At 37.7% G+C, this 27,592-nt stretch overlaps 1 protein-coding gene across 1 annotated transcript in view; it reads right to left on the reverse strand.

Annotated features, from left to right (window-relative positions):
* Positions 1-27,592, reverse strand: part of SPEF2 (sperm flagellar 2) — a 544,154-nt gene that overhangs the window by 61,892 nt on the left and 454,670 nt on the right. Inside the window, exon 26 of the mRNA XM_033932867.1 lies at positions 4,887-5,025. Within this exon, the coding sequence (XP_033788758.1) occupies positions 4,887-5,025 (139 nt within the window). The remainder of the gene's footprint in view (positions 1-4,886; positions 5,026-27,592) is intronic.

Raw genomic sequence — 27,592 nt, forward strand, 5'->3', positions numbered from 1 at the left:
CTTCCAATTATTGGTTATATGCTGAATGGCAACCCCTGTCATAATTAATAAAAGCTTGTTATTTTCTGGTGAAATTTGACTTTTTTTTCTCATCATCATTCCAAATAATATTGTATCATATGATATTGCTATATGATTTTCCATTAATTTATTAATTTGTGGCCAAATTGAATTCCAAAAACTTTTAATGTAGGGACAATGATACAGTAAGTGATCTAATGTCCCTGGTTCCAGATTACAGTGCCAGCATTTATTGGACTTAGAACTGTCTAATTTTTGCAAACGTGTAGGGGTCCAAAAAGCTCTATGTAATAAAAAGAACCAAGTTTGTCTCATAGATACTGACACTGTACATCTCATTCTCCAAGACCAAATTAGTGGCCATTGAGATGCATTAATTTGATGCTTAATCTCAATGCTCCAAATATCTCTTAGACCATTTTTTGGTTTTTTATTCAAATATCCAGATATTAATTTATACTTTTTGAATAAGGAAGTAATTTATACATCTATTTGGGATCTGCTCTTTGTGTGTGAGTTAAAAAATTAATTGGACACACAAAAGACAAAGATATTTCATTAAGACTTCCAGCACTAGTAAATGGGCTTAGCATGTTTTAACACAGGACTCTCCCACATTCTAAGCCCATTTCTAGGTTGTCCATAAATTTGGCCTCGCACTAATGTTAGGATTAGCATGTGACAAAAATTAATGCCAGAGCTCTCACATTATTCAGTTAGCACATTTTATTGTCAATGCACTAGCTAAACAGCATTTCCATGCCCATTCTTCATCCCTGTCAAGCCCTCTTCCCACAGAAAATAAGTAAATGTATAACACAGGGTTAGCATGTGCAAATGGCTAAACTAACTCAAAGCATTTTAACATGTTTTGCATTATGCTATTTTTTTTCCATATTAAATGCACATTAATACTTAACATGGTTTAGTAAAAGTGTTCCAAAATTTTGAATTGCTACACAATACCCAATCATGGATATATTGACTGCTACCCAGGGCTAGAATATCTCTAGACAATCCCTTATGGGAGCAATTTTGTCATTTTTAAAAAATCACATAGCAAAAGGGTGGAATTCTATAACCAGCACCTAAGTTAACTGACAGATGCCACTTAAAATGGCAAAAAGACATAAAAATTAAAGCACCTACTGGTACCTAAATATAAGGCACTCGAATCACACCTATGTAGGTGCTTTACGGCGCTTAGTACCACTATGGGTTTGACTAAAACCAGAAGTGGCATTAAGCATCGTAAAGCGCCTACATAGGGCCCTGTCTTTCCTGGAGGTGCAATTCTATATATGGTGCTGTCGCATGATTGACACGTGATCGACGGCCGCTTTTTAAGCAGCCACCAATATCAACGCAGTATAGAGAATCCGGGACAAAATGAGCAAACTTATCTAAAACAAACTGGCATTGGTTTCAATGCCAACAAATTTGATGAAGGAGTACACATAAGGAGCAAGTCCTGCTCCTTAGTGTGCTCCTTTATGTACCTCTGAAGGGAACCACTTTTTATCATTTCACATGTAAAATCACATCCATGATCCGCCCTTAATCACACCTACATTAAGGTAAGCGCCTTGATGTAGGTGTTCACTAGAAAGCTGTAGGCGCCTACTGAGTTAGGCGCCTTCAAGTTAAGTGGAGAGGTATTTACAATAGGACGCCTAAGTCTAATTTGGGTATTTTGGAAAAAAACATCCAGAAATCCAGTAGAGAAAATGTCCATTTTCAAAACAGCCAGACGTCTAGCTTTTATTTCTGAAAATGACCTATGAGCTTGGTATCAATCCAAGGAAGATGAGGAGGAGGTTCGATGTGCAGCTCTTTTCCGCTTTGACATGCCTATGAGATCTATCCCTAGGATTAATTGTTCAAGAGACTCAGACAATGGCCAGACATCAGCTACACCCTGTTTCTCCCTCGTTTTTCCCATTTCCCTTTCTTTTATTTTTATGTAATGTATCCCACCCATTCCCCTTTTGTAGCATGTTTTGTCTGTATTGTCCGTGTAACCAGTCTCTTCTTTCCCTTTTTAAAAATATATATTATATTAAAAAAATGTTTAAAAATTTTGTACTATTGTAAACCATTTTGGCATTTAAAGCGATAGGTATATCAAGACTAAATAAACTTGAAACTTGATAAACATGTAGACTGATGCTTCCTGGACTTTGAACGTCGAATAGAAGATGATGAACATCGATGTTTGGATGAAGTGGATCGATGCACTGATGGAGAACTGAACTTTGATGTGATGACTGATGTCGAGGAGTAGAATGTCACATCAAGGATCAATGATGATTCGATGAAGATCCATGTCGACATTCTACAGGAGCGTTGAATGCAGTACTGTGGGGCCTCATGGTAGTATGCTCAGGCTGGGCCAGTACCGAGGGAGTCAATGTTAAAGTTGGTGCATGGAGTTTGAATAAATCACCAATCTCTCTCTGGAAGAACTCATCGAGCTTTCCCTATAAGAAAGCTTATCTGCTGGTACCATCGTTGCAGCAGCTTGCCTCAGAGAGGGTGACCTCGATGAAGATGCACACCTCGAAGGAGAGACAAGCCTCAAGGGTGGACATCATTGCTTGGTCTGCATCAAGGGACTCGATGCTGTTGCAACCTGCGATGGTGTCTGGGAAACTAGTGACTTCTTAGCTGGCTTCTCTAATGGTGCAAGATCTCCCAATACCGATGTCAATGTCGATGCAGGAGTCTGATGTAGATGGCTGTGAGGTCTTGTTGGTGTCCATGGCCGTGCCGAACAATTTCTCCTGCTGAAGTCAATGACTTTTGATGAAGCACTTCTGAAAGGTGGAACACCAGGCGTAAGATTCCACCCAGTGTTCAGGCCCAAGACACTGTAGGCACCAACTATGAAGGTTGGTGAGGGAAATAGGCCTTTGACATCTACAGCACTTTTTAAACCCCATTAATGATTTCGACATGGACAGGAATATGGCTTCATCAAAATTAAACTCAATTTTGCCAGAAAAAAAGTCACGAAGGCCAAAGCCAACGAATGACAAAAAACAAAATAAACTTTTTTTTTTTTTTATCAAAGAGAAAAAAAAAATATTCTAGACAAAAATAGAGAAAAAAAGACGCGTAGCAAAAACTGAACAGAGTTCAGGTCAACAATGACTTTGCTCCACGGAAAATGAAGAACTGAGGAACTGCAAACCTACGGATGGGAAGGTACTTGTACATGCGCAGTGCGGGCAGTCGTGAAGTATCTAAAAACTTAAAGTGATACTACACTTTTAATGCGGTCCGTACCGGGGACCCATGGATGATATCACCCACATGTGAGAATATGCTGGAATAAATACATATATGCCATTATTCTAAACATTTATTTACATATTCTGTGTGGAATTATTAGTGCCTACTTTATACAATTATACACTTTCTCCCAAAGTCTCTATATGACACCTAAAGTTGTGTGCATACATTGTTGCCTTTAGCCGATGTATGCGCATAACTTAATTGTCTAATTGGGCTAATCAGCACCAATAATTGGCAATTAACAACACATAATTGATGCTAATAGGGATTAATTAAAAATTATGTGCATAGCTCAGAAAGGACGATGCTGTAAAAAGTATGCATAAGTTGCGGTGTGTGAATTTGAAAAAGGGGCGTAGCTAGGGGAGGATTAGGGGTGCTCCTAAAAGTTAGGTGCATTATTATAGAATACGCTTGATTCGTGCACAACTTAGGAACATGCATTTAGGTCTGGTTTTAGCTGGCTTAAATGCCTGTGCTTAAGTTATGCATTGTACACAGGTGTTATGCACGATTCTATAAAAGCTACACACACCTTGTAGAATCACGTTTTCATTCTAGTCAGCAACAATTTTTTAAATGCCATATATAGAATATGGCCATTTGTGCATAAAAAAAAATTACAGGGGTAATATTCAGCTTGCGAAAGTCATTGGTTTTTAAGCCACGGACAGGTGGATTGAATTGAGCGTGGGTATTCATTGCTAGGCCATGTCCAGGCTCCAGCAGTGAATATACAGGTAAAGTGGCCAATTGGAAGATATGTACCAATTAATATTCAGACTGGTGTATAGCTGACTTGGTGGATAGTTAGCACAGCCTTTTTGTTATCCTAACTTTTATCCACTTACTTAACTGAATATTGCTACTAACTAGTTAAATATTGCCTCTGCCCAATCTCTACCCATGGACCATCCCTGAAGCAACTAACAGTTAATGTTGATATTTTGTGGCACTGTTTGATTTAACCAGACAGGAAGCTCCCCTGCACATTTAATTCACATTGAATATCAACCTCTATATATGATTTTGCAATTACAATTTTTCTGTAGTATGGGATGGTAAGGACTTGGTTTGAGATACTATTTAAAGATTTTTAGATTGAAATAGTAAGGCAAACATTAGATTGGATTTATTATTTTTGATCAATCGTTATTGACAATAGTGTTACATGGTGTACAATATTTTAACAAAGTGAAGAACTTTACATTTCGAAGTATACAGTATAATTAGTTCAAGAGCCTACATTGTAACAAGTGCATAAAATCACCTAATTTATGTTGATCTGTGATAGATTATCATAAAATCACCTAATTTACATCAAAATATGGTAAGCTATTTGTCCATCATTATTTTATGATTAATTAATCAGTCCATAATACTGTTAAATAAAGTTGTTTTGAATAACTTCCTAAAGGCAGAATAACAATCACAGTTTCTGAATACAGTTAACCTACTAATTTTTAACTGGATTAATTCTATATCCTTTTAATGCAGCTCCGAATGATTTTACACCTACCCATCAAGTTATTTCTTGAAGGGCATATTTCACAAACATATATTATTACCTGGACATTTCTGCTAGATACCTAGCTCCAAGACACTTTTCCATCTCTTGATATGTATATTCAGCTTGTGATGTTAATTCATGAACAGCTGTAAGTGTTTTTGACTTAAGCAGTTCAAGTCGAGCTTTTGTAGTTGCATCTGTAGAAAAATTTAGTTGAGAACAGTTACAAATTAGGAAGCTAATTTATTAAACTGTGTTGAGAATTGAATGCCATTAACTAATAATAATAATAATAATAATTTTATTTCTTATATACCGCTATTCTGTAATATTGTACTCACAGCTATGGTTTATTGTAAATAATATTGCTTTCCTTATATTATTTTAAATATTATTGTGAAGTGCTCAGACCAAATAACCCAAAATATAGTGAAGTCACTACAATGAGGTTAACATGGGGACCATCATCGCCTTCACCTGTCCCCTGCCCTCCCTAGATGACCACAAACATTTTCAGATCAGTTTAATTTAATATACTTATCTGAATAGGAGGGTAGTTGGTTTTGTTAATTCTCATTGGTGACTGTGTATTAATAAAACTCATGTGCTCCGTTAAAATTCTAGAACTGTTCATTCATTCTTCCAATCCCGTCCCCCCGACTCGAGTTTCACCTCCTACCCTCCTATTCAGATAAGTATATTAAATTAAACTGATCTGAAAATGTTTGTGGTCATCTAGGGAGGGCAGGGGACAGGTGAAGGCGATGATGGTCCCCATGTTAACCTCGTTGTAGTGACTTCACTATATTTTGGGTTATTTGGTCTGAGCACTTCACAATAATATTTAAAATAATATAAGGAAAGCAATATTATTTACAATAAACCATAGCTGTGAGCACAATATTACAGAGTAATTCTTGTCACAGAATACTAAGTTTTATCTCCCTATTAAGTAAGAAATTTATATACCGCTATACCATAAGTTCAAAGCGGTTTACAACGGAAGATACATATAGTCAGGGTAGAGATACAAGATAATAACGTTCAGTCTGAAGTACAAAGAACATTTGGTCAGAAGTGTAAAAAGTATTCAATCTGATGTACAAGTGTAGAAAGCATTCAGTCTGAAATACAATTAGAGTTGAAAGAGATCTTCAGTTGACTTAGAAGATTGAAAGTTATTCCAGTGGTGCAATTGAGAAATGGATGGGTGTTAGGAATTGATTATGGGATAGGTAGGACAAGTTTTGATGAAGAGATAACTAGAACATGCTTTGGGATTTAGAACTTGTTACACAGACGTGTCTTAAGTAGTTTTCTAAAGTCAGCGTAAGAGATGGCCTCTAGTATGGGTTTTCCGAGCCATGTGTTCAATTTAGCTGCCTGAAATGATAACATTCTATCGAAGAACTTCTTGTATTGGCAAGCTTTCAGGGGGTAATTGAATAGATTTATTCTGCGGGTGCTCTTGGAACAGTTTAAAGTGAACTGAGAGACAAGGTAAGCTGGTAGCATCCCGAAAATGGCTTTGTAGCTAATGCAGGCAAACTTGAAGAGAACTAGATTCCACAGGCAACCAGTGAAGTTTTTGATAGTACGGGGTTATGTGTTCCCATTTTTTTAAACCGAAGATTAGACAGACCATGGTGTTCTGGATTAGTCTCACTTGTTAATTGTCTTTTTATAAGCTCCTAGGTATATGATATTACAATAATGCAGAGTGCTCAAGATGGATGATTGTACTAGTAAGTGGAAAGACACTTCGTCAAAGTATTTTTTAATGGTGCAAAGCTTCCATAGGACCGATATGCATTTTTTAAACATTAGATCTGTATGTTTTTCCAGGGTTAGGTGCTTATCAAGGGTTACACCTAGTATTTTTATGATGTGATCGATTTTGTATTCACGACCATTTGCGTGAATCGTATTTTCTTTTATCTTTTCGTTAGGGGTTGCCAGGAAGAATTTGTTTTTTTTCTGTATTGTTTCAGTTTAAAGGCTGTCATTCAGAGCTCAATTTGATTTAGAATGTTGGTTAAGGAATTAGAAAAATCTGACGTTATACAGGTTAAGGGGATCACTAGAGTAATGTCGTCTGCGTATATGTAGAAATTGAGCCTTAGGCTTTGTAGCTAATTTCCCAGTGAGATGTTGAACAGAGTTGGGGATAGAGGGGAACCCTGGGACAACCCGCAATTGTTATTCCAGCTGTAGGAGAGTTTGTCTTCTTTGTATACTTGATAGGATCTGTTCCCTAGGAATCCCTGAAACCAGTTGTGCACGTTTCCTGCGATACCTATGGTTTCTAAACAGTTCATTAGGATGGTGTGGTCTAATAGGTCATAGGTACAACTTAGGTCCAGTTGGGGTATGCAGCCAGAAAATTATACTAGGTATACTAGGGGTATGCAGCCAGAAAATTATGTAACGTATCCTGTTTTGTTTATGGAAATTTTATTTTATTTTATTTTTTAAATGATTTTTATTGATTGATAATGCAGCCAAAATCACAGCATGAAAACAGAAGTCGTAAAACAAGAGTATACAAAAGCAGTGCAAATTGTACAAAGCATCCAAGAATGATAAAAGTAAACAGTCAAAATGAATCTGCAAGGCCAAGCCCATCAACAAAGCACTCACGCAAGCAAGGATATAACAGCAAATCGTGCCTTGGACTGAGTGTAACATCTAACAATAGGGCATGTGCCTCCCTGGAGAGCTAACTAAAGCCGCAATAAAAGTTTTATAGTAGAAAGAGAGAAAATACCCCGCCACACACACTCACATTCATTCCAGTAGGCACCATCCAGCCAGGCGTACCACATGAATCACACCAGATAATCCCCACAGACCCCCTCCCGTACCCCATCCATATACACACCAAACATACAGGTTTTTTTTTCATCATGACAGTAATATTGATAAGTGTGAGCACTGTTTTCATTGAGTGCACACAATGTGCAAAGAGTTTGCACTCTCTACAAAGACTGTATCCTCTTTCTACATAGTGCACACTCTATAAAACTTAGTTACTTACCTGTAGGAAGTGTTATCTGAGGACAACAGGCAGATATTCACATATGTGGGTGATGTCATCCATGGAGTCCATTACGGACAGTCAAAAAGTGTATTATCACTTTAAAACTTTTAAAGAACATCCATACTGCACATGCGCTGCTCCCTTCATGCCCGACGTCAGCTCACGGGACCATCAATTCAGTAATTAAACTAAGAAGCCAGCTAGAGGAGGTGGGAGGGTTGTGAGAATATATGTCTGTTGTCCTCGGATAACACCTGCTACAGGTGAGTAACTATGCTTTATCCGAGGACAAGCAGGCAGTATATTCTCACATGTGGGACTCCCTAGCTGCCAGGATCATGCCTCTGAGATGAGGGTATCAATAAGTACAATGAGCCTGGTGAAACTGAAAGGGATGGAGGGAAGTTGGCATCTAAGTAGAGAATACATTTTGTAGAACTACTTGGCAGAAACAACTATCCCATCTGAAATGATTCTCCAAAAAATAAAGGGATGTGAATGTATGAATTGAGGACCAGGTGGCTACTTTCCAAATGTCCTCAGTGGAAGTGGAACGCAGATAAGCTACTGAAGTCATTAATGCTCAAACTTCAGGTGCAGTGACATGGATTTCAAGCCTCAGCCCAGCCCAAACTTAGCAGAAGGAGATATAGTCTGCCAGCCATGTGAAGATGATTCTCATTGTGATCATTGACAGGATCAGCTGAGTAGAAGTTCTATAAAGTTTTTCAGATAGTAAGCTAGAGCATGTTTGGAATCCAAAGTGTGGAGTGCAGCTTCACCAGGGTGAGAATGTGGTCTTGGAAAGAAGACAGGAAGCACTATAGACTGGTTGAGATGAAATTCAGAGATGACTTCCAAAAGGAACTTGGGTTGAGTACGAAGAACTACTCTATTGTGGTGGAATGTTGTATAAGATGGTTCTAACAGAAGTACTTGAAGCTCATTTACTTGGCAGGCAGATGTGATAGGAGGGGCAGGACTGTGGCAGAGGGAACGATAGTTGCGGAGGCCGATGGCAGCCTGCAAGGATTGCTACAGCACCAGTGAAACTCTCTGCAGTCTGCTTTGCTGCTGTAATTAAGTAAAAGTAAGACCGGGAGGCCAGGGGGGAACATGCAGGCCTTCAGGGTGGACAGGCCTTTGGGTGAGAGGGGCCCTGGTGTAGAAGTAAATGGAGAGAGGGAGGGAAGGGTGGGTTCAAAGAGATGTACATATGCCGGACTGAGGGGGGGGGGTGAGAAATAATGGGTCTAAAAACAGAGAAGAGGGAGAGAGATGATGGACAATGAGATTTAGGGAGGGAAGGAACAGAAAGGGAGAGAAGTTGGAGGTGTGGGTGTGAAGAAGAAGGATTCCACTTTGTGCGCTACTGGATGACATTCTGGGGAAAGAGCAAGCTATACATGAAGGATGGACTCCACCTCTGCGGAGACGGACAGAGGCTACTTGCAAGCAACATCAAGCAAGAAATTAAGAAGTTTTTAAACTAGGAAGAAGGGGAAAGCCGACAGTTGACCAAGAATCGATGGCTTGGAAAACAGTATACCCAGAGGATACCATGCAAGAAGATTGTGGGGAAGACTCACCGGATCATAGGCAATATAGAAATCATCACGGATCGAAAGGGACACAAGAGGAAAGGAAATGCAAGAAAGTAACAGGCTACAAACTCAAGTATATGTACACGAATGCAAGTACTCAAGTATATGTACACGAATGCAAGGAGCCTAAGGAATAAGATGGGGGAATTGGAAGCTATGGCACAAAAAGATAACTTTAACATCATCGGCATCACAGAAACATGGTGGAACGAGGAAAAGTCTGAGACACTGTGCTACCGGGATACAAGCTATACCGCAGAGATAGAGTAGGACAAAAAGATGGGGTTATTGCCCTATACATCAAAGAGGGAATCGAGTCTACTGGAGAGAATATGCCAGAAATGAAAAATAAGGTAGAGTCTCTATGAGCCAAAATACTGGGAACAAATGGAATGGAAATGAAGATCGGCATCTGCTACTGACCCACAGGGCAGCCGAAGAAACTGATGGAGAAATGACGGACGAGATTAAACGCAACTGCAAGGGAGGCAACGCAGTTATCATGGGTGACTTCAATTATCCGGGGATAGATTGGAACCTAGGCACCTCCGACTGCAGTAGGGAGACCAAGTTCCTGGATGCTGTAGGCGATTGCTTCATGGAACAACTTGTCAAGGAAAATACAAGAGGAAATGCAATTCTAGACTTAATTCTAAATGGACTATGAGGACTGGTGCAAGGTGTAGAAGTAGAAGGGACTCTGGGAAACAGTGATCACAATATGATCCACTTCAACCTGGACACAGGGGCAAAACATTGATCCAGAATGACGGCCATGGCACTGAACTTCCAAAAAGGGAATTACGAAGTGATGAGAATCATGGTGGGGAGGAAGATTAAGAAGAGGATAAGCACTGTATAAACGCTTCTAAGCCTCGTGGTTCTAATTGATACCAGATGTGCCTTAGGCTGGTTAGAAAAAGTATATGAGATTACGTATCCCAACCTGACATACATATAGTATGTGAAACTATGAATGAAAATAAATGGTCTGAATGAATGGAAGTGGCCCCTGAACCTGAAAGTGAGTGATTATGTGTATGGATGTGTATTGAACAAAAGAATGGGTTTTGAAAAAAACATATTATATATATTTGCAACCTAAAGAAATTTAAAGGAAGCCTGAGCACAACATCTGGAAATAATTAGCAGTCTCTAGCATAGAAAGGGGGAAAACAGCCCCTCCTTTTCCTCCAAGGCTGACCAGTTTTCAACACTTTTTAGGTGTAATATGAAACTTAGTTGTTCAAAGCAGGCTGAGAACATTTCAGCATCTTGCCTGACACATAGACAAATTGTCTGAAATAAGTTTTAAGAATGACAAAAAGAATATTGGATATGTTATAAAATGTTAATGTATATTCAGAAATGAATGTAAACAAATATGATTTCTGAAACTTTTAAACATATAAAGGAATTTTCTTTATCTAACTTTAAACACCACCTCTGTTAATTTTGATTGGCTGACAGCCAATGATGTCACACTGAGCCAAAGGTATATAATGGGGAGTTTCGAAGTATTGAGCTGAGTTCGTTATCAGAAGGCCAGTATTTTGGCAACTATAACGACCTCCCGCTAATGCAACTAGCTTTTGATGTCCATGATAGGAAAAAATAAAAATAATAAAATTAAATATTTTGGTGAACCTTGCGTTAGCGTCATTTTTCATGTTTTTGTTATTTTTCACACCTTGAGTGAAAGCTAGCAGCTTAATTGGTAACTGCAGCTTTATGAGTGTGCTGGTGTCTCATGGTCCATGCTCACCATGCAGTCTCACAAGAAGTTCCTAGACAGAATGTTATCATTCCAGGCAGCCAAACTGAACACATGGCTCGTAAAACCCATTCTCGAGGCCACTTCTTATGCCGACTTCAGAAAATCACTGAAGACCCGTCTCTTTAACTAATTCTAATTCCTAATTCTTGCCCAATCCCCCTCAGCCCAATCCCCAATTCTCTTGATTTTAGATTAACTCATCCTTCTTCTCATTTGTAAAGGTATTCCATCCAAATTGTTTTCCCCTGCACCCCAATCTCTGACTAGATACTTCCTTTTGATTCAAACCATCTTGGTTCTCTTCCATTTGCAATTTGTATCCCAGAAAGTACTGTTTCTGTTCCCCTTACATCTCATACACTCATTGTATGTATCTCGTTGTAAACATCTCTTACTTCTTGTTGTAAACATCTCTTACTTCTTTTTGTAAGCATCTCTTACTCTCATTGTATGTAACTTGTTGTAAACCGCTTTGAACTTATGGTATAGCGGTATATAAGAAATAAAATTATTATTATTATTACTTTATCATATTTTCCTATCTGTCCCAGTGGGCTCAAACTCTATCTAGTGTGCCTGGGGCAATGAGGGGATTAAGTGACTTGCCCAGGGTCACAAGGAGCAGCGAGGGATTTGAACCCACAGCCTCAGGGTGCTGAGGCTGTAGCTCTAACCCCTGCGCCACACACTCCTACATGAGCTACAATATAGTCTGCCCATATGCAGTAACCATTATCTCTTTCTCTCTCCAAGAGATCACAAGTGCCTATCCCAGGCCCTCTTGAATTCAGACACAGCTTCTGTCTCCACCACCTCTTCCAGGACACTGTTCCATGCATCTACCACCCTTTCTGTAAAAAAGTATTTCCTTAGATTACTCCTGAGCCTATCACCTCTTAACTTCAATCCTATACCCTGTCATTCCAGAGCTTCCTTTCAAATGAAAGAGACTCGACTCATGCGCATTTATATCATGTAGGTATTTAAATGTCTCAGCTAGGAGATCCTTATTGGAAAGAATCTGCACGTATGTTGATGTGTTTCTTCAATCGTTGATGTCCAACATTCCTTCTTTTCTATTAGATACTACAGATTTTTAAAAATGCTTAGATGCACAGAATCAAGTAGACAGTGCAGTTCCGATGGTAACTCTAGAAGTGAAATCGCTATATACCTGTATTCCTCAATCAGAAGCACTTCAAGTAGTGAGGAATGTTTTAGATGCTCGGCCCTATCCACATCAAGTGCCTACGGAGGTTATAACAGCTTTAACAACGATTGCGATGTTCAAGAATTATTTTCTTTTTGATCATAAGTTTTTTCAGCAGAAAACAGGGATGGCAATGGGGGCATCGTTTGCCCCTTCCATAGCAAATTTGTTTATGGCTAAGTTTGAACAAGACTGGAAATATGCATTGAGTTTCATGGTCCATATTAAAGTGTGGAGAAGGTATATAGATGATATTTTTCTGCTATGGACCTCGACGCAGGAACATCTTGAAAGTTTTTTTCAATATTTAAACAGCTGCCACCCCACAATTAAATTTGAAATGAAATGTGACAGTGTAGAAATTATGTTTTTGGACGTGAAAATCGTACAGGATAATGGTAGATTTGTAACATCTGTTTTTACGAAACCTTCAGACAGGAATACCTTGTTGCAGTACACTAGTATGCACCCTATTACGCTGAAGAACAACTTGCCGGTGTCACAATTTTTCCAGTATAGAAGAATATGTCATTCTACTGAAGATTTTGTGAATAATGCACAATTGTTACACAGTAAATATGAACAGCGAGGATACCCAAAGTCTGTCATCTCTAAAGCCTTTAAAAGGGTGAGATTTAGTGCTCAGGAACAGTTGTTATAATATAGACCAAAGAATGACAAGAGTGATTCTATAGCATGTGTTCTACGATATTCTGGCATATCACAGCGGCTTGGTAGAAAGATTATATCTTTATGGCCCATGCTGCAAACTAAGCAAAACTGTCAGGATTTGGATTGTAAAATTGTATTCGCTCGGAATAAAAATTTGAAAGATCTGCTGTGCCCTGCGGATGTTTGGACAAAGAAGGAAGGAGGGAGGGTTGGACTTTTTTGGTGTAACCAGTGCACTGCTTGTTCTTTATTGAATGAGGGAGAACAAATTTGCATACCCAGAAGAAAATGTATCAGGATGACCCAGTTTGTTACTTGTGAAAGCATTGGAGTAGTTTATGCAATACTCTGCCCTTGTGATCTGTGCTACATAGGACATACTGTACGCAGTCTTAAAACAAGATTGTTTGAACATCGTTCTAACATTTCACACAAAAGACAGGTAGATATACTTACACGACATTGTGTTGAAAAAAAACACTCTTTTGAGGAATTTAGGTGCTTTGTATTACATCATATTCCCCTTACAGCTCGTCTTGGGGATGTGAAAAGATTGTTATATCAAAGTGAACAGCAGTCTATTTTCTTTTTGAAAACTATCTGGCCTTAATCAGAAAGTAGAATGGTGTGCCTTCTACTGATGGTGAGATTGTTTGTTCCAGTACATAAAGTTTTTTGACAGTGACCCCTATGAATCCGGAAATATAAATTCCAGCGCCATTCTGAGCCAGGTGTGGACGGAGCAGGAGAGAATGCGATTGCCCTGACGCAACCGTTGTTCGGCGAAACAAGAGCCTTGTTGGTGACATCCAGTTCCTTTTCTTTTTTCAGCGTGAGAAGTTCTATAGCAGGAAGATCCACTCACTGCTGTTGTTGCCATCGTGGAAGATAAGTGAACTGTTTTGTTCTTTTTATGGCTCCCTGTGCACAGTGGTGGCTTTGGTCCCATTTTGAAAAGTTACATTTTGAAACGTGTGGAGTTTTTTTGCCTATGATACAGAGCAGGACTGGCTTAAGAACTCATTGGGTTGCCGTCGCCGTCCATATATTGTTGATAAATTGAGGCTTTTTCTCCACCTATTATAAATGTACTTTCATGGGGTATTTCCACCACTAGGCTAATAACAATTTTTTTGCTGATTGTATTTAAATGTCTATCATATTTTCCCTCTCCCACCTTTCCTCCAAAGTATACAGACAGATCTTTAAGTCTGTCCCTATACACCTTATGACAAAAACCACACACCATTTTATTAGCCTTCCTCTGGACTAACTCCATCCTTTTTATATCTTTTTGAAGGTGCAGTCTCCAAAATTGAACACAATATTCTAAATGAGGTCTCACCAAAGTCTTATACAGGGGCATCAATACTTCCTTTTCCCTACTGGCCATACCTCTCCTTATGCAACCTAGCATCCTTCTAGCTTTCACTGTCAACTTTTCAATCACACCCAAGTCCCGCTCGTCTATCGTGCACATAAGATTTTCATCCCCTAAACTGTATCATTCCCTCAGGTTTTTGGAGCCCAAATGCAAGACCTTGCATTTCTTAGCATTAAATTTTAGCTGACAAATTTCAGACCATTCTTCAAGCTTCACCAGGTCTTTCTTCATGTTATTCACACCATCCTGGGTGTCTACTCTATTGCAGGTTTTGGTATCAACCGCAAAGAGGCAACTCTTATCTGACAGCCTTTCAGCAATATCATTTATAAAAATGTTAAAAAGAACAGGTTCAAGAACAGAACCTTGAGGCACATCACTGGTAACAACCCTTTCCCTCAGAGCAATCTCCATTGATCACTACCCTCTGTCGCCTTCCACTCAACCAGTTCTTGACCCAGTCTGCCACTTTGGGACCCATCCCAAGGGCACCGAGTTTATTTATTAGACGTCTGTGTGGAACACTTTCAAAGGCTTTGCTAAAATTTAAATACACCGCATCTAGCGCACTCTATCCAATTCTCTGGTCATCCAGTCAAAGAAATTGATTAGATTTGTCTAACAAGACCTACCTCTAGTGAATCCATGTTGCCTCTGGTCCTGTAATCCACAGGATTCCAGAAATTTCACCATTCTCTGTTTTAAAAGTGTTTCCATTAATTTGCTTATCACAGAAGTCAGACTTACCGGCCTGTAACTCCCTACTTCTTCCTTACTTCTACCTTTGTGGAGAAGGACCACATCTGACCTTCTACAATCCTCCGTTACCACTCCCCACTCTAGAGACTCATTGAAAGGTCAGTCAGCAGAGCCACCAGAAGTTCCGTAAGTTCCTTCAGCACCCTCGGATGTACACCATTTGGCCCCATTGCTTTGTCTACCTTTATTTTAGCTAGCTCCTCATGAACACAACCCTCTGAAAATCGATCAGGGTCTATTACTCCTCCATCCCTATTCACGTTTGTCTTCTGCGGTCCCGCTCCCAGAGCTTCAGCCGTGAACACAGAACAGAAATATATTTGTTAAGCAATTCAGCCTTTTCTTTATCAGCTTCTACATATTCCTCCCCTTCACCTTTGAGTCTCACAATGCCACTTTGGCATTTCTTCCTATCACTAATATATCTAAAAATGTCGTCTCCCGGGGGGCGCTAGAGGGCGCGATAAGAAATGGCAGCATAGTTGGCAAGCTCCGACATTACAGGCTAAGAATCAAATAATAATCAGTGATATACCTCGCAGATTTTCTATTTTACTAGCCTTTCTTCCTTGCCTTACCCGATGGCTTCCTCCAAGGTAGGCAAAAGACACAAACCGGAGCCTACGTCGCCGCAAAAAGCAGGGGATGATAAATCGGAGCCGGATTCAAACCAGGCCCTACTCACTGAATTGCGTGCCATTAAGGAGATTGTTAATGAAACGAAGGAAGACACATCGGAAATCAAACAAGACTTGACAGAGTTAAAACAAGATATGGTGCAGCTAACTACTAGACTGGATAATGTGGAAGCTACACAAACATCGGTTCAAACTTCCATAAAAACCGTGCAGAGCCAATTAAAAAGAATGCCTCAGCTAGAAAAAGATCTTGAAGACCTCCAGCTTCGCTCGCGCCGGAACAATTTACGGGTGCTAGGAATTCCGGAAGGCAAAGAAGGGGCTGACATCCTTTCTTTTATGGAAAAGTTAATTCCGGACATTCTTGATATAAGTTTTACAAGAGAGTTCGAACTAGAACGAGCTCACAGAGTCCCTTCGTTTAGACCAGCGAATGCTAGATATTCCAGAGCCATTATCATTCGGTTCCTGCGCTACACTCAATTGGCTGAAGTCATGCAACAGGCTAAACTAAAATCTCCACTCAAGCTGGATACCCACACCATTCTCTTCGTTCCAGACCTTACAAAAAGTGCAGCACAAAGAAGAAAGCAGCTCCTCACTTACCGACCGAGGCTGAGGGAGCTCAAGGCTCAATTTGGTATGCTGTTTCCAGCCACGATGCGGGTTACGATCAATAACCAAACTAAAAACTTCACTGATTCTCAAATGTTATCTGATTTTCTGGAGGAAATACAACCGACTGCTATAGACAGAGTTTAATATTTTTCATCTTCTTGGGAGGTTCATCGGAACTCTTTGAATTCAACGATTAATAATGCATGCAGCGTGGCGACCACGTGGAAGCTGGCTCTCCTTCCCCATGCCTCGGCAATGGCGGTCAGATCATCTTTACATCTTGCAAAGTTTCAAAATCACCATAATGAAATTTATCGAAATTAATATACATCGATGCAGCTTTGGCACTTTGTGGACTTATTCATTCCTCTAATGATTTCCCAGTTTCCTTACACTTCTCTCGTTTATGCAATAATGAAATTTCCTATACCTTATCTGATGATTAATACTATGATACTTTTAAAGTTGCATCCAGTTCTGTTTCTTTATCCCTTAAGCATAATACTATTAATTTGATTTTAACATTGGTATCTGTGTTCTAAGTATTTTTATATGTTGTTTTAACAAATTCGTACTTCCATGAATTATTAATGAATTCTGGTTGGTCATGTTTCTTTTTGTGCACTGCTCAGTTATTCCTCTCTGCATATTAATTAGTTTTACTATTTAGCTGCTAGACCCTTTAGGCACATTTCTTTCTTCTATGTGTTCTTTTCATACTGTTAATATGAACTATGATCGTCGCTATTACCCCATTCATTATTTATGAATTGTTTCTCCTTTTTCTATAAGCTGCGGCGCTGTATATATCTATTACTAAGTTTAGCCCTTTTTTTTTTTTTGATTAATTGCTCTCTGCTTAGTGATTCACCTTATGAATTCATTCATTAATCAATATGCTACTATGAATATTTTATTCTTATCCTGTTTTGTGTTCTTTTAGAATAACATGCTATGCCCTATATATTACATAATCTACTCTATCACTCAAAATGAATTACTTGCCCCATCCATAGACTATTCTCTAATTATCATTATTATGTTTCTGCTGCTTCTTTAATACATTTTTCTTCCTTTTAATTCTTGCTGTTACTCTACATTCATGCTATAATGTTATTATTTGCACAATATTCATTTTTAATGAATTGTTTTAACTTATTACCTCATGCAGTGAAGTTATCATTATTCATATTAATTCGTATTCTTCAATTATACCAGTTTTTTGTTTTTTTTTTTTTCTACTTGTTGATTTCTTTAAGATATGCTCATTAATTATTATGCTGCTATGAATATTTTAATTTTCACCATGTACTCTGCTTACTATTGATTACAAAGAACAGACTGACTATAATAGTAATGATAATGTTTAACAGTGAGAAGAGAGTGGAACTACTGGTATTCAAAAAAATGCTCAGAGAAGTGAAACCCTGAAGAGGGGGTGAAAACCACCTCTTGAGAGGAAGAGTTTACCATCCAATCATTGCATTCACATGTAGAAAATCACTCTCTGGTCACTGGTGAAAATATGACTTCATAACTCTTATGTAGTATTATTCCAAAAGTTATGTCAGAAAACTCTCTATATGGACAAAATAAGATTGCACTTAGCTTGCAAAAAGACTTAGAAAGATTAACAGTCTCAGGGGTCCCAACGTGGCCCCGTTTCGAGATCTTCTGCTTCAGGAGACCCAAACGTGTTTGTTTAAAGCCCTCTGTGCAGACTTAGTAGAAACAATTTTTTGCCAAGAGAAATCGGTCTTAAGATTCAAAAATTCCAAACGAATCGGGTCGTTTGGAATTTTTGAATCTTAAGACCGATTTCTCTTGGCAAAAAATTGTTTCTACTAAGTCTGCACAGAGGGCTTTAAACAAACACGTTTGGGTCTCCTGAAGCAGAAGATCTCGAAACGGGGCCACGTTGGGACCCCTGAGACTGTTAATCTTTCTAAGTCTTTTTGCAAGCTAAGTGCAATCTTATTTTGTCCATATAGAGAGTTTTCTGACATAACTTTTGGAATAATACTACATAAGAGTTATGAAGTCATATTTTCACCAGTGACCAGAGAGTGATTTTCTACATGTGAATGCAATGATTGGATGGTAAACTCTTCCTCTCAAGAGGTGGTTTTCACCCCCTCTTCAGGGTTTCACTTCTCTGAGCATTTTTTTGAATACCAGTAGTTCCACTCTCTTCTCACTGTTAAACATTATCATTACTATTATAGTCAGTCTGTTCTTTCTATCATTCAGTAATTTTCTGACTACATTAATATATCTCCCTGTACCCTTCTAACGTACTATTGATTACAGGCTGGGCCTTTCTTTGCTAAACACTACATCTCACACCTTTTATGAATTGTCCTGCACATTTCCTTTTTCTATATACATATTATTCTTATTTTCTTATTGATTGTTACTATACCTTCAGGGTGCATTAATTCTTTTCTTTTTATGCTCACACATGATATTTTTATTATATTGTTATTACCTCTATATCAACTTAGTAATTATAAATTATCTATCTTTCTTTAGTTATGAATTGAAGCCTCTCGTGCCTAGCTATATTAATTACATTACCTGTCAGTAGTTATTTATTTAGTGTGTATTTTAACGTACTTTATAATATTTAACATAATGTTTTATATATAATACTCCTATCATGAACTTCATTGCTTTTAGAATATGTGTTGTCTCACCTTCTGCAATATTTTTATGTTAACTTCCAAGATACCTCATTTATTATAATTAATTGTTCCCTGTTGACTTAGATCTGTCATCATATCAAGTTGCTTTTATAATGCTTGTTTTACATGTCAATTCCTTAAATCAATTTTATATATCTTTGGGGTATGCATATGAACTACTCTATTCATCTCTATCAGGTGTGTGCAATAGTGCACTCATACTTACCCAACCAATTTATTATGCTTCAGTATTTCTATGTCTTAGGTACATATCTATTAATTGTTAATGATTTGACATTCTATTACTAATGCTAATCCCTCCTTTATACACCATTTCATCTAACCTGCTTGATTTGTTATCTATTTGCTCATAAGTGATATGTATTTCAGTGTTCTGAATAACTATTACACATTACAACTTCTTTCTATTATAAATTTGCTAATCAGTCACAAACTGTCTGTCTATAGTTTATAGCACATCATTTTAGCTATTCTGCTTATTTCTGTCATTTATTCATAATTTGTTACCCTCTTTTACTTATTAATGGTCCAGACTACACATAATATACATTTGAATAGATTTTAGGTAAATTAGGAGGTGATGTCGTCTACATCAAGCCATGTTTATTGTGTCCTTGTTGCCAAAGTTTTACTTAACCACTTCCTTGGTGTCGCCACACCAGACTTGAATATGCTAGCTGCTTAATGGTCATATTGCGTGCTGTAAAAGATGTCATGGTGGTTCCTCCCATAGGATCTGGTTCACTGACTGTTAATAATTTGTTGCCATTATATTATGATACGTTAGTGCATAAATGATTGCAATTCACTTGTTTGCATTTACTCAATGATTTCACCTTACAACTTCTTCGTTGTTCTTCATACACTGTTGGCTATATAACTATTCTATAGTACTTAAGATTAACCTTTCAAAATTGACAAGCTTTTAAGAGGATATCATATTTCCTATGTCGGATTGCTGATTACTCTGCCCTTATGTTCTCTCTCCCCATGGTGTTTTACTGTACATTGTCCTTTTCAGGACTTGGCAGTACTTATGTGCGTTTGTATAACACATTGATGTTAACTCATTTTGCTCATTGCAACACTCCACACCGCATTTATGTTAATATTCTCACTGGAACTGTCACTCTTTTTGCTAATCTCTCTTCTATTTTTCCATGGTAAAAATTCTTTCATTGAATGTCAAAGGGTTTAATAATCCTATCAAAAGGAAAAAGATATTGGATTATGTTTCTAAAAAATCGCCAGATATTGTATGTTTCCAGGAAACCCATTTAACTATGCTGGAATCAGCTAAACTAAAAACTAATTGGTCATTACCTGTTATTGCCTCCCCAGCGGTTCAAAAAAAGAATGGGACGGCCATACTGCTCAGGAATTGTGACTATATTAGGCTTTTATCTCATACTACTGATACGGAAGGACGTTGGATATCTGTTAAACTACTTATTCATCAAAAAGAGATCACATTACTAAATATCTATGCTCCTAATCTGGACAAGCCAGAATTCTTCGACAACCTATTGGCTTCAATTCTTGAGGATAAAACACATTCCCATATATTAACTGGTGACTTCAATTTAACCTTGGATCCAGCAATTGACAGGAAGTCCTTAGTCACCCATAAACCAACCAAATCATGGCAAAGCCTTCATAATCTGATTACACATTTAAAGCTTGTTGATGTGTGGCGTCTCATGAATGGAGAAGATAGACAATACACTTTTTATTTAGCACCTCACAACTCATACTCGAGACTAGATTACTTCCTAATAAGTAATAATCTATTGAATGCTGTCTCCCATTCCACTATTCATGAGATTTCTGTCTCAGATCATGCAGCCATTGAGCTATCTTTCGACAGTCATTTGCTCTCAAAAAAAGGAAAGGTTTGGAGATTCAACAACGCACTATTACTTGATGATGAATTCAAAAAAGTCATCAGGTCAGAGATTGTTGAGTACTTTGAATTTAATTCTACGGAAGATGTTGGTTGGCCAATTTTGTGGGATGCTCTTAAGGCCACTCTCAGAGGTGCTATAATATCTTATCAATCCCGGCTATCTAAGGTGTGGTCCAAGCAAATCTCAGCTCATGAACAATCGATTAAAGATTTGGAAAAACGGCATCAATCGAATCCTGCAGACATGTTAACTTTGAAACTACTACATCAAGAACGTCTGAGTTACAATTTGATGCTCAGCAAAAAGGCAGGGAATGCCATTTTTATGCAAAAAGCTAATTATCATTGTTCATCCAACAAAGCGGGAAGTGCCCTTGCTCACTATCTGAAAATACAAGATGAGCGCCTATCTATATCAGCCATAAAAAAAGAAGATGGATCTCTTACTACTGATCCACACATAATTTCGCAAACATTCAGTCATTTCTATGAACAGTTGTACTCTGCGGAAATTACCCACTCAGACCCGTCCAAGATACTGACGGATTCTCCACACCCTATAATCTCGTCTGATGATAATAAGATTCTATCATCTACTATAACGGTATCAGACATTTACTCAGTCTTACAAAATATGGCGAAAAGGAAAGCTCCAGGACCGGATGGCTTCACATCTGAATTTTATGCAACATTTCATCAAGAATTAGCGCCATATCTAGTTAAACTTTTTGATTATTTTGTGCGTTCTGGGGATGTGAGAGGCACTTTTACAGAAGCAAGTATTATAGTTTTGCCAAAACCAGGCAAAGATCATCTTTTGGTATCCAATTTCCGTCCACTTGCTTTAATAAATGTTGACGCAAAAATATACGCAAAAATTTTAGCTATTCGCATGCAAAAACTGCTCCCTAAATTAATTGGAGAAGATCAAAATGGCTTCATGTTGAATAGACTCTCAAGTGATAATTCACGAATGTTCGCGAATGTTATTCTACATGCCAATCTGCAAAAATCTCCCCTGTTGGCCTTAGCACTTGACGCCGAAAAGGCATTTGATAGAGTGGAGTGGGACTATCTTTTCAAGACTCTACGATGGTTTGGCTTTGATGAATCATCCATACAAATGATCAAAGTTTTATATTCAGCCCCCACAACCAATGTAAGAATCAATGGACTCACATCTGCTCATTTCAAACCTACCAGGGGTACGAGGCAAGGGTGCCCGCTATCGCCACTTCTGTTCAACCTTGCTCTAGAGCCCTTCTTACACTCCATAAGGCTTAATAAAGATATCAGGGGAATACAATGCATGGACTCTGAAATAAAATTCTCAGCATATGCAGATGATGTCCTGTTGTATCTCACACCTGAATCTATATCACCGTTGCTCTCTCTTATTGGTGATTATGTGGCTGTATCAGGTTACAAACTCAACAACAGCAAAACTGAAATCATGCCTCTAAATTCATATGTGCTTCAACACTCCATCACACAATATGGCTTTCGCTGGTCTGAATCCTCATTGACTTATTTGGGTATTCCATTCGGCAAATCTCTGGACCTCACCATTGAAAACTGTTCTTCACAACTAATGGACAACATCAAGGCACAAACTCTCAAATGGAACCCTCTGAATCTTTCCTGGTGGGGAAGGTTAGAGTCGATCAAGATGGTGTTGGCTCCCAAAATATTGTACACCTTGAGTATGTTGCCTACTCTTTTCCCACTAACAGTCTATAAAAAATTGGAGTCTTTGCTAACTAAATTCCTATGGAATAATAATACTCCCAGGATCGCTCTACACAAGCTGAAACAATGCAGATCTCATGGCGGAGTAAACTTTCCGGATTTATTGGATTACCACCTTGCTTTTCTGGCTCGTCAAGGTACTCATTGGCTGACTTATGTCTCTGATGCGACGCAATCTGCCCGCTGGCTGACTTTTGAACAAGCTAGATACTATCCATACAGCTTACAGAACCTCCCTTTCATGTTGCCACCATCATCACCTAACATTCGTGATCATATACTACTATCCATGATTCAAGTATTTAAAAGGATAGAATCATCACTCAATACTAAATGGCTGGATACACTTCATGCACCTATTTGGCGTAACAATATCATTCGAATCCAAAATAACGTTGTTATCTGGAAAATATGGCAAGCCGCTGGAATACATCAATTAAATCAGTTGTATGATGGATTTGCATGGAAGCCCTTTGTCCAGTTATGTGCTACTAATGATCTGCCGAGTACTCAACATTTCCATTGGATGCAGCTTAAACATGCTATCATGGCGCAACATAAACGTCAAAGTTTTGTCACAGCTACACCTGATATATTAACACTATGTGTATCCATGACTAACTGTAGAAAAGCAGCATCTAAATGGTACAAATATATAAGATTACAAAAAATGTTACGCCCTTCTGAAACAGAGCATAAGTGGAGTCTGGATCTTCAAACTGATATTGATGAAAAAACTTGGGAATATTTGTGGTCCAGAACTCATGCCATTTGTAAATCAGCGTCCTTCCTTCAAACATCTTTATTTCTTACACACAGAGCTTATTGGACCCCCAGCCGTCTGGCTCGTTTTCATCATGGAGTGACTGACAAATGCTGGTCTTGCGGTGCGTCACCAGGTAATCTTAGACATATGTTATTTGACTGCCCATTACTCCTTACCTTTTGGTCTAAGGTTTTAGCTGATATAAACAACTTATTACATGTATCCATTCCACTGAATTACAAATCTATTATCTTGGGAAGTATTGATCTAACGGACAGTCTCACTAAGGATGAAGATTACCTCCTTCATATACTTTTTCTCATAGCTATCAAGAACATACTCTCGAACTGGAAAAATCTTGAATCAGTGAGCTATGATTCCTGGTGGAACACTGTTTGCTTGATAGTTAAATATGAAAAAATAGCAGCGGAAAGATTAGGTTCACTGTCTAAATTCAATAGGCGCTGGAGTCCTCTCTTGCTGTATGCGGATTCGCCACCTACTAACTGACTTCAGTCCTCATTCTTTGTGTTAATAATACTCTCATAACCCCTCTGACATTGTCAATTTCTCCTTATTACTAATACTTTTATCTCTCCTTTTCTCCAGTGATGGTTGTTCATGGTTGTGGTGTGGTCTTTTTGACTGATAGTATACAGACGACACGCTATTATTATTGGTTATGTATCATGTACTAGGTATTTTTCCTTTTTTTTTCTTTTCCCTCCCCTTCCTCCCCTTTTTACTGATATGGAATGTTGTATTATCATTGACTAATTTTGGGCGTTGACTTGTGCATTTATTGAATACCAACACAAGCTTTATTGTCAGGATCTCTTGTTCTGTATTAGTATTGTTTCATTCTTTTATGTTATGTTACAAAAACTTTCAATAAAACGTACTGAACTTAAAAAAAAAAAAATGTCGTCTCCCCGTTTTACTATGTCAGCTAATTTTTCTTCCATTTGCGTCTTTGCTTTCCTGACTACATGACCAGCCTCTCTTAACTTTTCCAGATATTTTTGCCTGTCTTCCTCTTTCTGTGATCTTTTTTTTAGTTTATGAAAGCTAACCTCTTATTCCTTATCTTTTCAGCTACTACTTTTGAGAACCAAACCCACCTTATTTTCCTCTTACTTTTACTTACTTGCCTCACAAAAAGGTTTGTTGCTCTTACAATTACTCCTTTCAGTTTTGCCCACTGCATTTCCACTCCTTCCAGACGTTTCCATCCAAATAATTCCTTCATGCAATCCCCCATTCAAATAAAGTTAGTTTTTTTTTTAAAGTCTAGAACCTTTGCTTTTAAATGAGCCCTCTCTATACCTGTCTTAATATTAAACCGTACCATACAGTGATCACTGGATGCCAGATGATCACCCACTGTAACATCAGAAACAATTTCCCCATTTGTAAGCATTAAGTCCAGTATGACCCCATCCTGCGTGGGGTCCATTACCAACTGCTGGAAAAGTTATCCTTGTAGAGAATCCAGGAACTCCCTACTTCTAGAAGACCCTGCAATAGGGATACCCCAATCAACAAACAGCATGTTAAAATCACCTATTAGTAAAACTTCCCCTTTTTTAGATATATTCTGAATGCCTACCATTAAATCTCTGTCCACTTCTTCCATCTATGAAGGAGACCTGTATATCACACCAATGTAAATACATTCACCATTCCCTCTTTCCAAATTGATCCACAGTGCCTCTTCCTACAGACCCTGCAATTGTGTGGCTTTAATATGATCTTTAACATATAACGCTACTCCCCCCTCCTTTTCTTCCTACCCTGTCTTTCCTGAACAGATTATAGCCCGGTATAACTACATCTCAGTCATGGTTCTCCATGAACCATGTTTCTGTGATCCAGCTCATCTTCTTCCATCACAGCTTCTAGATCCAGAATCTTGTTTCCCATACTTCGAGCATTAGTACACAGCATACTGCTTTCCAGACATTGCCCTCTTTTCCCATCCGTGTAGAGCAGGGGTGCCCACACTTTTTGGGTTTGTGAACTACTTTTAAAATGACCAAGTCAAAATGATCTACCAACAATAAATTTTTTTTTTTTTTTTTTCTTCTTTTTTTTTTATCTTTATTCATTTTAAAGCCAAAAATAAGTGCAACATATTATACAGACATTTTACATTTTAACAGCACTTAAATTCAATCAAAATTATATTCTTTTTTTTTTTTTATGTTTAAGTTTTTTTATTGAATTTTTTTTCCATTTAACAACAAGTGTCATAAATTTTCATACAATTATCTTAACAATACACTTGATATTTTTATAATATATTTTATATATAACATTTCTTGTCTTATTTTTCTTATGGTTTTATATATCATATAATTGTAATTATTTTTCTTATAAAGTTATACAATATATATATTGTAATGATTTTATCAATTATTATTTAACTATGAACCTTTTCCCCCTCCCTTTATTACGTTATTTTCATGTAAGAATATCATCTATTATAATATTTTATTTATAATATATGATAAAGAGAATAATTCCCTCCCCTTAACCCCTCCCCCCCTCCTTCTTTATACTATTTTCTTATCATGGGAAAATGAAATTCAAATATTGCAATATTCTGTTAATGGTCCCCAAATCTTCTTGAACTTATTGATATATCCTTTTTGTGTTGCAAATGCATGTTCCTTCTTATATATATGGCAAACTGAGTTCCACCAGAAATTATAGTTCAATCTGTCCCAATTTTTCCAATTATGTGTAATTTGCTGTATTGCTATTCCAGTCATTATAAATAAAAGTTTGTTGTTATTTGATGAGATTTGACTATGGGCTCTCATTGTAGTACCAAATAGAATTGTATCATATGTCAAGGCACCTGGATTTTCTAACATCCTATTTATTTGGGGCCAAATTGATTTCCAAAATGTTAATATGAATGGACAATAGAATAAAAGATGATCTAATGTCCCTGCTTCTAGATGACAATGCCAGCATCTATTAGACTTAGAGCTATCAATTCTATGTAAACGTGTAGGGGTCCATAGAGCTCTATGTAAAATAAAAAACCAAGTTTGTCTCATAGATGCTGACATTGTACATCTTATCCTCCAAGACCAAAGTCGTGGCCATTGAGATGCATTAATTTGATGCTTAATCTCAATGCTCCAAATATCTCTAAGACCATTTTTTTTTTTTAATGTATAAATCCAGATATTAATTTATACCACATTGCGGCCTGGTGTCCCATGGAATCTATCTGAAAACATAAGAATTCCATACTATGATAATTATTAAGATTTTTCCATTCAGAGAACCCTGTCTGAATGGCCTGCTTCAATTGCAACCATCTGAAATATTGTGATTTATTTAAACCAAATTTATTTTGCAATTGTGAAAACTCAAGCAGTTTACCTTTATTTATTACATCTTCTAAAATACGAATTCCAGCCATCATCCAATGTTTCCAGATAATTTTAAAACCGCCAACTTTGATCTTTGGGTTAAGCCATATTGTTTGAGTCGTTGATTTAGTTATTGGAATAGGAGTTAGATTACTTATATATCTTATAGTTTTCCAAGTATCCATTAATATTTTATGATCTTTATATAACCTTGGCATTTGAATACTTATCACATGACTCAGACGTAAAGGAAACATTAATCTCCATTCTAACCAGAACCAATCTGGTATATGTTCAATGGGTTCTGGGAGGATCCAATACATACCATGACGCATAATATAGGCTTGATGGTACCTATAAAAATTTGGAAAATTTACCCCTCCCTCCTCAATTGGTCTTTATAAAGATACTAGAGCAATTCTGGGTTTTTTTCCAAGCCAAATAAATTTTGTTAATATTTTATCCAATTTTTTGTAAAAAGACCCCTGGAAAAAAATTGGTATCATACCCATTTGATAACAAACTATTGGTAAAATCATCATTTTTA

This window comes from Geotrypetes seraphini, chromosome 1 (genome assembly GCF_902459505.1).
Source record: "Geotrypetes seraphini chromosome 1, aGeoSer1.1, whole genome shotgun sequence".
NCBI lineage: Eukaryota > Metazoa > Chordata > Amphibia > Gymnophiona > Dermophiidae > Geotrypetes > Geotrypetes seraphini.